Source organism: Paramisgurnus dabryanus, chromosome 10, assembly GCF_030506205.2.
Source record: "Paramisgurnus dabryanus chromosome 10, PD_genome_1.1, whole genome shotgun sequence".
Classification (NCBI taxonomy): Eukaryota; Metazoa; Chordata; class Actinopteri; order Cypriniformes; family Cobitidae; genus Paramisgurnus; species Paramisgurnus dabryanus.
In genome coordinates, this window is record NC_133346.1 from 24878209 (window position 1) to 24892900 (window position 14692).

At 38.2% G+C, this 14692-nt stretch overlaps 1 protein-coding gene across 4 annotated transcripts in view; it reads left to right on the forward strand.

The window, feature by feature from the left end:
- The window catches only part of vldlr (very low density lipoprotein receptor), a 232424-nt gene that overhangs the window by 88244 nt on the left and 129488 nt on the right, over positions 1-14692 (forward strand). For 2 of the 4 annotated variants that reach the window (XM_065290193.2, XM_065290194.2), the window contains exon 2: positions 3735-3805. The exons of the other annotated variants lie outside the window; for them this stretch is intronic. In XM_065290193.2, the coding sequence (XP_065146265.1) occupies positions 3735-3805 (71 nt within the window). The remainder of the gene's footprint in view (positions 1-3734; positions 3806-14692) is intronic. 4 annotated transcript variants of the gene reach the window in all.

Consider the following 14692-nt stretch of genomic DNA (forward strand, 5'->3'; position numbering starts at 1 on the left):
AATATTTCCATTCATGTTCACTAGAACAAAGACATTTATACAGGTTTGTAACAACATGAGAGTGAGTAAATTATGACAGAATTTTCATTTTTGGGTGAACTATAAATCCGATGCGGTCAAAAATTGCTAGGCTAATTGCTAAGAAAAAATGTTAGGCGCACCAGTGCAACCAGTTCAAAAAGTTAGTCTAGAGCCCTGCTGTTTGAGGTCGTTAGTAGAGATGTTCCTGGGTTCGGGGTATTGGCCAATACGGAGTACCCATCCGATCCTGGGTGTGGATCTGTATAATATACAGCTGTACATACTACTAGCCCTGTATGAATGGATATAACTGTTTTTTGGTGTGCTTCAGACTTATTCCTGTATAAAACATGAACAAATACATACAGTGAACTAGAGTATTTTTATTATCTGAATTCTGAAAGACATTTGACGGTAGTATTTATTTTTCCTAAGTGAAAAAGAGCCACAAACCTATCACTGTAAATGCAAAGTGAATTTCAGTTTTAGAATATAACTGTATAAAACAGTGCAACAAATAAGGAATAAAGAAATTATATAAATAATATAACAAAATAATCTATTTAAAACTTAAACGTCGAGAAACAATTTTGTTAAACAAAAGGCATTTCAGTTTTTAAATACAAAAGTAAATTAAAGCTCCTTTAAAAACACTAAGTGTAGCCACAATGTAATAGTCTGTAATAGATAATGTTTTATCTGTTTCAAGCTGGAGTGTAAGAGCAAAACCATGGCAGAGACAGGGCAGGGGAGCAAACCTTTTCTAGAATTATTTCACATGATAATGACACTCTTTGACAATTTGCATGTGAAAACGTCAGGTCTCTCCCAATGAGTTTGGTGTGTGTTCGCGTGCTCTCTGTTTCTCTATGATTTTGGTTGCAAAAGCTCCGGGTCACATTGTATCGCTCCATGTTTCTGAACTTGAGACGAATTGAATGCATTTCAGGTCTTCACAGGGGACCCGGGTCTAATTTACAGTGTAAAACCTGATGGTCAGAGTCAGTCAGCGCTAACGCGTTAAAGCGCATGTGCAGTCTCAAACGTGCCTCCGGTATTTATGCCGATAATAACAACTGGCTCTTGTTTTAAAAGTCACGACCACGCGCTGCACTTTCTTTCTCAAGCACTAGTTTAGTTTGAAGTTCGTAGCACATATTACTTGTTTAGAGACTCAAATATGTTGTTCAATATTAAATACATTTTTCAGTAGCTTACCGTATTTATTTGTTATTTATTGGCACTTTATTTTATTTCAGAGATTCTTGTTTCTGCTCAATATGTTGCACATTTGAATATTATATTCATGTTCAGGATTTTGGTATAGTTGAATGGTTTAAGGTATTTTTAAATATGCACTATGTATGTGGTCTGCTCCTGAAATAAAAATTCAGAAAGATGTAGGCCTAATGCATTGTTTTTGTTAATATGACTCATATACAGTCTGTTTAAAGTGCCCATCTTATGACTGCTTTTCCACAAGTTAAATAGCTGTATGAGTTCCATAAAGCATGTTTCAAAAGTTGTTTGCTCGAAATAGCTTGTAGGAAAAGATTGTTACCCATCTTTAGTAGCTTCTGTTTCAGTGCATTTCAGTGCCGTTTTGAGGTGGTCATTACATATTTATGAGCTGCTGCTCCTTTGGACTAACGTTATGTGCGCATGCGCAATGGTATCGCGAGTAGTACAGACTGTATTATTTTTTTATATATTATTATTAACGACTTATGTATTGCCAACATACAAATAAAGCAAAAAAGTATCACTAATAAGTACATTTCAGGAGAAGAAACTTATGACACATAATAATTCCAGATTAAATTGTGATGTAGCAAGTCTCAACAATAAACTCGTTTTCCCTGGACAATGCTAACATATTCCCGTTGTAAAACATAGTCAAACGCATTATTTTCGCAAATTACAGAAATTAAGACCCGGTGGGGGATGTATACTGCTTGTGGACAGCATGCTAATTGCTAGAAGCTAGCGGGAGGTCTGGACCGTATCTTGGGAAAGTGATAAGAGACTTGGGGGTACGTTAACCTTGTTGGAAAAGCCGGGTCGGTAAGGCCCGGTCTTGGTTAGTTTGGCAAAACACTATTACTTAGTAAGTTCTTGTAGAATTGTAAACTAAAGCAGTTAAATATTTATTTTAACTTTCGAAAACTACGGTAGCTGGTCACTGGCTTTGCAGAAGAAACCACGCTGCAAACTAACTAGCATAGCAGTTAGCCACCTCATCGTTCTTAATGGCAAATGACTGCTAAAACACACACACAAGTTCACCCACTCGACGTGCACCATTTCGTGGGCGGGATGATGTCAGTTTACGGTGCTAACAATATCTATATAGCCTACTGTCTACAAACATTAATAATATTATTATTAACATTACTATACATTGTTTAAAAGGTATAACTTACGGGTTTAGCATCAGTGTATGGTCTCGTTTTTGAGATACAGATGCTCTAGCATCATAAATGTAGTATTTTGTGACTTGCGGAGTCCAGATGACAACATGCAAAATATAAACGTGACTTCTTACCTTTTGTGTTGATATTACGATCGCGAATTGAATCCTGTCTGTTTTAGATGTGTGACTAATCCATGAAAGTCCAATAAAATACATCCAATGACCATTTTTGTCCACAAATGCGTATAATCCGTGAAATATAGATATATAGTCTGTTGTTTACATCAGATTTCGCATGAAATTGCCTACAATCTGAGGACTATTTACGTTGTAACAAACTGTATATGAGATTACACTTTAGGTTCCAATAAACACGCGTTAAAACGTTGTTTTTAAAAGTAGGCCGGAGTATAATCCATAATATCCAAATAGCGCTGTTATTTCCGTGAGACATGATAACAGTAGAGGATATCAGCGAAGTGACTGCTCTGTGCTCTCTAGTTATCTGGTGGGTGGAGACCTGGGTAGTGTGGTGGTGGGTGGGAAAAGTCAAACGTAATGTCACGACAAGGCAAGTTACGTCACAACGGAGCTGAGTTTGAAACCGTGCAATCTGAGACTTAAGGCAGAGGACATTCAGAAACCCGTATCTCACTCGAAACAGCATGGATGGATTTTTTTCCAAGTTTGTATGCGTGTGGAAGCACCAGAGACACAAAAGAACACCACAAAACCCAGAAAAAGTGAGTTTTTCATAATATGGGCACTTTAAGGATATGATCAAGTATCTAGTCTTTATTAGGCAAACAAAAATAACACATTTAAACAACGAATCGTAATAGCCACTAAGGGTGTCACAATCGAAATCGATCGAAATTAAGTAACAGCCTCGAACTTCGAATTAAAAAATGGGATCGTCGATGCTGTCACGCCCCCATGTCACATCCGGTCGGCTTGCCAAGCGGGGAAAAACCTCTCAGATATTTATATTTTAAACACGAAGGATGTATTGCTACAAATGCTTGAAATGCATATCATAAACCGGATTACTACCTACTGATCTGCCTTTAGACAGAGCGCAGCTCTCTGCACGTGCGTGAGAATGAGGCGCCAAGATGCAGGGGATTATATTTTAAACAAAAGGGATAGTTTGCCTCAGCTCGCATGAAACGCATAAAACTGAACAAATACGTAAGGATTACTACTTTAGTTTATGTTTATACTTCTGACAGATGCGAGAGCGCGTGCATGTGAGACAGAGAGAAGCGCAGCTGCTTATGACCCGCTGGTTTTATTTCAGATGCCAGTCCAAGATGTGCGCATTAAGTCCATGTGCGTGCAAGAAGGAATCCTCTCTACAAATTCTCTCGGGTAAGTGAAGCCCCAAAACCCCCATGCGAGGAAAAGCACGCAATGTGTATGTTAATGTTTAACTATAATAATAATAATAATAAATATTAATGGCATTTTAATTGTCATTTCTTGTCTTTCAAAAAATCGAGAATTGAATCGAATCGTGACCTTAGAATCGGAAAATGTAATCGAATCGAGGATTTGGAGAATCGTGACACCCCTAATAGCCACAGAATGTAAATGTCGCCAAATCAGTACGGCCTGGTACAGTATTAATTTGAATAAGAAATTCATTGTATTGCGTATGTGTTGAACACTGCCATTCGCACATAGCCGCAGTGAGTATACTTTGAAAGTTGCGCTGACGTGTACGTGGAAAATAAGTATAATTGGCCCACAAGCTTACACAACATTGTTCCGATGCTGGTCAGATGCAAAGAACTGCCACACTGGCAAGCCAACATTTCCTTTTATTATTGACTCTATTATTATTATTATTATTATTATTTATTATTATCATTATTATTATTATTATTATTATTATTATTATTATTATTATTATTATTATTATTATTATTATTATTATTATTGATTATTGTCTCTGCGGCCACAGCACTCATTTTACACATTTTCGTGCTTTTCCTGTTAAATGGCGAAGGCGCAACCGACTGAACCCCACAGCAATACTTACTTATTGGCTGTTTGCTTGTTACCTTTATTAGGGCATATAATAGGCGGTTTAAGATCTAGGAATGGCGATGTAATGTGGTCCAATGCAGTTTTAGTAATGCTTTAACAGGCGTCATATCGAACGTTTTTTTCCCCCTATTGTTATCGATAAAGGTTTTTCAATAGTACATATCAATATCATTTTATCGTCCAGCCCTAGTTGGCAATAGTTTGTAATACGCGCGGCTCTGACATGTTCTTCTACTAGAGAGCTTGTTAGCAAACAGAGGGTTAAAACCAGTGAGTGTGTTGTTCCCGCTCCCTGGCACGCAGGAAATTTTAGAGTGCCTGGGCTTTTCCGATCTCTGATTAATGGCATCATTTTTAAGAAGGTTGCGGTCATGACAGTGTTGCACTTGCTTTTTTTGCTCATCAAATGAGTAAACTACTGCCCCACCCCCTGATACTATCGTGTATCGGCAATCTCACAGGCTGACGATAGGATGATCTCAAAATGAACTAACACTTATGAAAAATGCTTATGCATTCTCAAAAATTTGGATGGGTAATTATGATGTATGAAATTCAGGAATCGGGAATTTAAATCACATTTGAATGCGCGCTTGCATTTACTTTCAAACTGTACAGGAAGCAATCCTAACTGATTTGTCATTGACAATCTGGATCTAGTGATGTCCAGATAGTGATCGATTTGTTCTTTTGAACTGGTTCTTTTCAGTGATTGAGTTGAATCAGTACACCGACTCGAACTGAATCGTTTAAAAGAGTTTTTGTCTCGAGACCGCTATGATCCACAAGTTACATTCGGATGTGCTCGACAGCCATTTTGATTGTAAATAAGAGAGTGTAATCTGTTTATATCTAATGACTGAACTGAGACCTGGTGAACTTTGATAACACTGAGCATGCACAGTATATATACTGGAGTTCCAGAGTATCAGCATTTACCGTCGCATCCCTAATAGAAGTGTCCTCCGTACTGGCCCACTTTTATAAAACACCACGTGTTTCTCAATGGTGGGCACGGCCCTGCATGAGAAAATTAGTGTGTGCCGTGAGAGCATGAAAATGGAGTCAATTGCATGAGTTTAGAGTTGGCAGCCCTGAACCAATGTAATAAAACAAATTAACCCAAAATACCTTTGGTTAGATTTGTCAGGTTTTGTCAACTCAAAACTTAATTGGTTTAAATTTCTAAAATCCCCCCCCAAACACTCCGTATGTGAGGAAATGTGGTGCTTTCAAAATATTGCAAAATTCTCTGTCGGTTCTGCACATGGGTTCTGATAAAATGTAAAGCCTGCGTGCACTGTGAAGTCACTTTAAATCTGTCTATATTCAATTCGATTTATATAGCGCTTTTCACAATTGTTAATTGTTGCAAAGCAGCTTTACATGAGTAGATGTAGAGGAGAACACTGAAAATCAATAGATAGTATAAGAAGTAGAATATAGCGGCTAATGATAAACCGTACAAGCGAGCGTATTAATAATGTAACGTATACAGTAAAGTGCTAAGTTAAGCCAAAGTTGGATGACTCTCCCTGGGACTAAAAAACCCCCTAAGGAGAAAACCCGGTGGGAAAAACTCCTAGAAGGACAAAAAACCCTAGGGAGAAAATAATATATATTTTTAAATATAGACACGGTAGGGATAGGAAGCGGGTAAGCGGATTAAACTGGTTCAGTCGTTGGTCGCGCATCGGCTGGGCATCCCGTTGAAGGACAGCCAGTAGATCAGTGGTGCGATGACCTTCACAGCTACAGGAACTGGGTCCGTTTGTCTCATTGTCCTTCGGGTCGAGGACGAGACAGGTAGACAAAAACAGAATTCTAATAGCGTAGGGGCCGTTCCCATGTAATGCAAGTGTCATACATTATAGTGGTTTAATTCAGCTCGGTTCCAGACAGGCTAACTATTGCGGCAAGAGTAAATTAAACATATTAGGTATGTGAGTGCTTTGTTCTAGACAAAATAACTACTGCGGGAAAAGTACATTTACTGGACATTCTATGTGAATGCTTTGTTAAAGAAGAATGTCTTAAGTTTAGATTTAAATTGCTCGACTGTGTCTGATACTCGAACATTTTTTGGTAAATCATTCCAGAGCTTAGGGGCCAAGTAGGAAAAGGATCTACCACCTTTAGACACTTTTGATATTCTAGGGATAATTAAGTAACCAGAATTTTGTGATCGCAGTTTACGTGGTGGATTGTATTCTGATAGTAGTTCTTTAATATACGAGAGTGTTAGGCCATTTAAGGCTTTGTAGACGATTAGTAATATTTTAAATTGTATGCGATATTTAACTGGTAGCCAGTGTAAAGATGCCAGAATTGGACTAATGTGGTCAAACTTTTTAGATTACAATACAGTTACAATAGAGTTACAATAGTCTGTTCTAGAGGTCATAAAAGCATGGATAAGCTTTTCTGCATCTGATGCAGACAGCATATGGCGTATTTTTGAGATATTTCTAAGATGGAAGAATGCTGTGCGGCAGACGTTGGAGATATGACTATCGAAAGATAGATTGCTGTCAAACATTACACCTAAATTCTTAACCGTGAAAGATGGCACCACCGTGCAGCCATCTATGGGCAACTTGTAATCTGACATATTATGTTTGGAGCGATTTGGTTCAATAATAAGTATCTCAGTCTTACTGGAGTTTAGCATAAGAAAGTTATGTGCCATCCAGTCCCTAATATCACTAATGCAGTCTGTTAGCTTAGCACACTGGTGGGTTTTGCTAGGATGTGACGAGATGTAAAGCTGGGTATCATGCGCATAGCAGTGAAAACTTGTTATGTTTCCTGATAATGTCTCCTAGAGGTAACATATATAACGAGAATAGGATAGGGCCTAGAACTGATCCTTGAGGTACGCCGTATTTAACGGGGAAGTGATAGGACTCTTCCTCATTTACATAAACAAAGTGATATCGATTGGTTAGATACGATCTAAACCATGCTAACGCCTGACCAATGATGCCAACATAGTTTTCTAGTCTATTGAGTAGGATTCTGTGATCTATTGCAGTGTTTCCCACAGGATTTTGAGAGACTTGTGGCGGTGATGACGTCACATTCTAATTAGCATATATGTGACGTCATCACGTGTTTGCGTTTGATCGAGTGTTGGCACCTGAAATATGTTTCTACTCTTTGATCTGTCACGTTATATTGTATTTTAACACAACTGATTGCTATTATTTACATATTATCAGTTCTGTTGTCAGACATAAAATGAGCAGACTATAGCCCTATTTGGATGGGATTAGTTTTACGGTTGTAGATGGCATAATGTAATTTTACCACAGGACGTCTGTAATATTGATGGTCAATTCGGACGGGATTAAAAATCTCAGTTAAACATTCAGAAGTGGGAGGGGTAACTCGATTGCGCAGCAGGTCACCTCTCTAGTCGTCATGTGCACGTTGCTTCTTGATATCAACATGACACAGACGAGAAAAACTCGAAACACTGTGTTTAATATCAGTTTGGGGAGAACGTCAGTTTCAGGAATGGTTCTGTGCCTCTGAGAAGTGAATTTGCCTTTTAAAGTTTGTGTCGTGTTATTCAGGAACTGACTTGGCACTGACTTGTTTTTTTCGCCTAGAATACAAGTAAATGCTTAAGCGCTTTTATATTTGAAAGAAACACGCAAAATAACAGGAAATTACGAAACGTACGTGTATGTTTACAGCTGGTATATACATCACCATACATTTACATTGAAGTCTTACTGCTGTTGCTCTTCTCATCAATGTCTTGTTATGAGCCCCTTTTTATTTAAATGCGAGTTTTATTGCCGCGTATAGCGCAGACAATTTGGTGCAAATTCAGAAAAATGAGAGAATACACAGTAACTGCACAAAGTTACTACAAAACATGTGCGCAGGCATATCGCATTATAGAGAGGGAGAGAACGGGTGTGTGTGTGTGGGAAACACTAATGCTAACCTTTCGTCAAGTCATCGCCGTCTTCTCTGTCAGTAAAATCTGTGACTGTTGACGTTTACGCGAAAAAGAAAATATACGGAGGAACGGACATTGAAACACCGCCACCTTTTCACGCTCATGTGAGAGAGAGAGAGAGAGAGAGAGAGGGGGGGGGCGCGCGCTGCATGCAACATAGAAAGGGAGGGCGCGCTGGGTGCTTGCAACAATGAATTAAGAGGTTTTTAAACAGTAAAATATAAATGTAAATGGGGATCATGAAAAATCTATTTGTGGCGTCCAGCGCTGATTCTGTGGCGGTGCGCCACGAGTAAATCAACGTATGGGAAACACTGTATTGTGTCAAAGGCTGCACTAAGGTCTAGTAATATAAGGATTGAGATTTCACCACGATAGGAGGTCATTTGTAACTCTAAGCAGCGCTGTTTCTGTGCTATGGTGGGGCCTCAATCCTGATTGGAACTTTTCATATGTATTATTATTCGCTATGAATGTGCGTAGCTGGCTTGCCACTACTTTTTCTAATATTTTAGAAAGAAAATGTAGATTTGAGATTGGTCTAAAGTTATTAAGATCTCCCTGGTCAAGGTTTGGTTTTTTAATGAGCGGTCTAATAACTGCTAGTTTGAAAGCTGTTGGAACGTATCCTAATTCTAGCAATGAGTTAAAGATATTTAGTACAGTGTCTGACACTACATGAAATACCTCTTTTAGTAATTTTGTGGGAACGGGGTCTAATATACAGGACAATGATTTAGATGACGTTACTAATTTAGAGAGCTCTTCTATTGTAGTAGGTTTAAATGACTCAAGATGTTCGTGTGATAATCTAGTGGTAAATGTACTATTGGGTAGAGTGGTGGCTGCTTGCATAGTTTCTATGTTTTCCCTAATAAACATAATTTTGTTAGTAATAGGGCTGTCACGATTATGAAATTTGGCTAACGGTTAATTGCCTAATAAATTATGGCGATTATGATGATTATTTGTTTTTTATTTTTTTGCTTTGAGGATTATTATGATTGATTGTTTTATTTTTTTTACATTTAATTCTCATACATTTTTGTTTGTCATTTAAATAATTTCATACGTTGTGATTATTTAAATTAAAGATTTTGCAAGGTTTACCTGGCAGTAAATATTAATACACAAAACACACATTTAAAAGTTATTATTTAATTAATATATCTTTCCAAAACTGAAAATTCTTCACAAGAAATAAACACAATAAAGTTTCTAAAAAATACCTGAAAATAAAAATGCAATCAAAATAAACTATACCAGAACAGGTCGAAATAGTACCCAATCCTGCTAAGGTCATATTAGTACTGGACCACATGTCTGTAGTGGCTGAAAAAAAATCAATTCCTGCAGCTCCCCCTTGTGTTTTTTAGAGAGATGTGCAATCATTGCGGTGATATGAAATCATCGCGATGAGGTCAAACAATCGCGATGAGACGATTATTTAATCATTGTGACAGCCCTAGTTAGTAAAGAAGTTCATGAAGTCGTTACTATTGTGTTGGAGTTTACTATTGGTTTCTGTTTGTTCTTTGTTTCTAGTCAGTTTCGCAACTGTGCTAAAGAGGAAACGGGGGTTGTTATGATTTTCTTTAATAAGCGTACTGAGATAGGTAGATCTGGCGGTTTTAATAGCCTGTCTGTAGTGGGCCGGCAGTGGCCTAGTGGTTCATGTAGGTTGTCTACAAACCGAAAGGTTGGTGGTTCAATCCCCAGCTCCACTGGATCAAGTGTCGAGGTGTCCTTGAGCAAGACACCTAACCCCAGCTGCTCCCGACGAGCTGGCTGGTGCCTTGCATGGCTGACACCGCCGTCGGTGTATGAATGTGTGAGTGAATGGGTGAATGTGAGGCTAATTGTAAAGCGCTTTGGATGGCCATAGGTCTATTAAAAGCGCTATATAAATGCAGTCCATTAGTGTTGAACACTCTCTTTCCATGCTGAATGCCATACCTCTAACTTTGTGTTTCTCTCCATTTTTCTAGCTACTTTTTTAAGGGCTGCAGTATGATGGTCATACCATAGAGCTGGCGTTTTTTCTTTGATTCTCTTTTTTCGAATGGGAGAAACGGCATCCATCGTGCTAGAGCAAACGTTGTTCAGGTTTTCTATTATAATATCCAGATCTTCATGGTTATCTGCTACATGTTTCATTTGAGACCGGTCTGGAAGAGTGCTAATAAAGCTATCTTTAGTGGTGGAAATTATTGTTGTGGCTAATCTGTAGTAGGGCTGGGCGGTATGACGGTATAATGTAAAGTAAAATGTCAGACGTAACAGATTTTTCTATTCCGTCTGTTCTGCGGAATGCAAATAAGTGGGCGTGGCTAACTCTGCACTCCAGCATGTTAGACTGAGTGTGACGGAGAAACATGTAAAATAGTTCACTTATAAAAAATGAACGAGTTATTTGTGTAATTTTTATACTAGTGCCAGTGAATCCACCACGGGTCACGCAGCGAGACTCTTGTCTTGCTCGCTCTCGCGCTCTCTCTCTCGCGCGCTCTCTCTCTGACGCTCTCTCTCCCCTCATGCAGCAGCCGGCTGGTCTCTCGCATGCAGATGTCTCTCTAGGCAAGCGCAAGGAGCTGCGACGCCAAATAAAGAGTTATTCTCGCACATAATGCTAATAGTTGTAAAGTTTTCTGAACTTTAAGCAAGCTAAGACAAAACTCGCCTTTATATCAGTGACACGTGCGCTGCTGGAGCGATGTAGTTTGACGCGCCATTTGCTTATACAAACATATTTGATCAGAAACACGAGAAAGAGATGCAAATGTTAAGTTCTAATAGAAAGTAAAGGGCGTCAAGACCTTAAAACAAACTTTATGATCATCATATCATAGCACCTGTCACATTTATAATATCTAGAGCTTCTTCTCTCATATACAGGTATTTATCATGTCTGTAGGTTTTTGCATATATTTTTACCTGTTCATTTTACATATTGCATATGTTTAATGTAATGTATGCATAAATAAAAATACAATGAAGCCATACTATAGCTTCAATAGTCCATAAAATTAATAACTCAATTAAAAACAAGATTCTGTCTAACCAAGACTTATCTGTTGTTATCTTCTGGGCATTTTCACTTTAACATTATTAACTTTAAATTGCTCATATTTTAAAATTGTGGTGAGCATTTAGTTAAAAGCTATAGTGAGTGGTGCATTTCTGTAAATTTTTATCATCAAAAAACAATATAAACTGAAAAACATGTATACCGTGAAATATTCCATTCCGTGAAATAAAATGACTCATTCCGTAAAAATAGATTTTTAGTCATTCCGCCCACCCCTAATCTGTAGCATGTTATAGACTGAGCGGTCCTATCTAGAAGTATTGTGTATGACACAAGGCAATAGTCTGAAACGGCATCGCTCTGGGGTGATATTTCGATGTCATTAATTTTGAGTCCGAGTGACAGAATTAAGTCTAATGTGTGCTTACGAGTATGCGTGGGCCCTGAAACGTTTTGTTTAATATCGAGAGAATTTAGAACATCGATAAACGCACGTCCTAATGCATCTTTTGAGTTATCCACATGGATATTAAAATCACCAACGATAAGTTGGGTGGATTCGTTTAAATTGATGTAATCGTCTGCTTTAAGCCAAGTCTCTGTTAAACAGAGTGCATCTAAGTTTTGGTCAGTAATTATTTCATTGATAATAGGTTCTTTATTGGTAAGGATCTAATGTTAAGAAGGCCGAATTTTAATTCAATTCAATTCAATTCAATTTTATTTATATAGCGCTTTTCACAAAAGTCAATTGTTTCAAAGCAGCTTTACATAAATAGAAGCAGTGAAAAGCACAGAAAACGACAGATAGCACAACAAAATACATGAAAGCATGAGCAGTTAAATTTGCTGCGGCAATGACTCAATATTATAATTGCACGTATTACTAAAGCAACGTATAGAAGAGGAAGCTAGGTAAAGCCCAAAAAGGCTGCCTCCCCGGGGTGAAAAACCCCCTAGGAGAAAAAAAAAAAACCCTGGGCTTTTATCCGAGGAAAAAAATAAGTCCTAGGAGGGAAAAACCCTTGGGAGAACGGAAATGGAGATTTAGCGGAGATTAATGCCGAGTTCAGACTGTATGATTTTCAAACTAGTCGGGTCACCTGTGGTTTCACACTGCGTGATTATCTGGGGAAGGGTTCAGTCGCTGCTGTTTCAGACTGCATGATGGATTGGCGACAGGGGTTTTCATACTGCATGACTTTACCGTAAGAAGAATCGCCGATAACTTTTTCCCGGTCTGCAAACTACGTCTCACAACCAAATGCACGCGAGAAGTGACGCGAAGGAAACAGCGCGAGGTCACGCGTGCAAGACCGGAGTTCTCACGTGAGACTGGGATTATTATTAAAAATGGTCATCCGCAAGAAGTTTACCATACAAATTGCATGTGCGCTCATTTGCAGCAGAAAGAAGAAGAAATAAAAATTATGAATGAGGAAATGTTTGGAGAGACTCCTCCCCGAAGTTCCAGCTGCCCTGCATGTTGCTCTCTCATTGGATGTAGGTCATCGCCGATGTTATTGTCAGTCAAAACACATTTCACACGCGCTGGGTGCTTGCAACAATGAATTAAGAGGTTTTTAAACAGTAAAATATAAATGTAAATGGGGATCATGAAAAATCTATTTGTGGCGTCCAGCGCTGATTCTGTGGCGGTGCGCCACGAGTAAATCAACGTATGGGAAACACTGTATTGTGTCAAAGGCTGCACTAAGGTCTAGTAATATAAGGATTGAGATTTCACCACGATAGGAGGTCATTTGTAACTCTAAGCAGCGCTGTTTCTGTGCTATGGTGGGGCCTCAATCCTGATTGGAACTTTTCATATGTATTATTATTCGCTATGAATGTGCGTAGCTGGCTTGCCACTACTTTTTCTAATATTTTAGAAAGAAAATGTAGATTTGAGATTGGTCTAAAGTTATTAAGATCTCCCTGGTCAAGGTTTGGTTTTTTAATGAGCGGTCTAATAACTGCTAGTTTGAAAGCTGTTGGAACGTATCCTAATTCTAGCAATGAGTTAAAGATATTTAGTACAGTGTCTGACACTACATGAAATACCTCTTTTAGTAATTTTGTGGGAACGGGGTCTAATATACAGGACAATGATTTAGATGACGTTACTAATTTAGAGAGCTCTTCTATTGTAGTAGGTTTAAATGACTCAAGATGTTCGTGTGATAATCTAGTGGTAAATGTACTATTGGGTAGAGTGGTGGCTGCTTGCATAGTTTCTATGTTTTCCCTAATAAACATAATTTTGTTAGTAATAGGGCTGTCACGATTATGAAATTTGGCTAACGGTTAATTGCCTAATAAATTATGGCGATTATGATGATTATTTGTTTTTTATTTTTTTGCTTTGAGGATTATTATGATTGATTGTTTTATTTTTTTTACATTTAATTCTCATACATTTTTGTTTGTCATTTAAATAATTTCATACGTTGTGATTATTTAAATTAAAGATTTTGCAAGGTTTACCTGGCAGTAAATATTAATACACAAAACACACATTTAAAAGTTATTATTTAATTAATATATCTTTCCAAAACTGAAAATTCTTCACAAGAAATAAACACAATAAAGTTTCTAAAAAATACCTGAAAATAAAAATGCAATCAAAATAAACTATACCAGAACAGGTCGAAATAGTACCCAATCCTGCTAAGGTCATATTAGTACTGGACCACATGTCTGTAGTGGCTGAAAAAAAATCAATTCCTGCAGCTCCCCCTTGTGTTTTTTAGAGAGATGTGCAATCATTGCGGTGATATGAAATCATCGCGATGAGGTCAAACAATCGCGATGAGACGATTATTTAATCATTGTGACAGCCCTAGTTAGTAAAGAAGTTCATGAAGTCGTTACTATTGTGTTGGAGTTTACTATTGGTTTCTGTTTGTTCTTTGTTTCTAGTCAGTTTCGCAACTGTGCTAAAGAGGAAACGGGGGTTGTTATGATTTTCTTTAATAAGCGTACTGAGATAGGTAGATCTGGCGGTTTTAATAGCCTGTCTGTAGTGGGCCGGCAGTGGCCTAGTGGTTCATGTAGGTTGTCTACAAACCGAAAGGTTGGTGGTTCAATCCCCAGCTCCACTGGATCAAGTGTCGAGGTGTCCTTGAGCAAGACACCTAACCCCAGCTGCTCCCGACGAGCTGGCTGGTGCCTTGCATGGCTGACACCGCCGTCGGTGTATGAA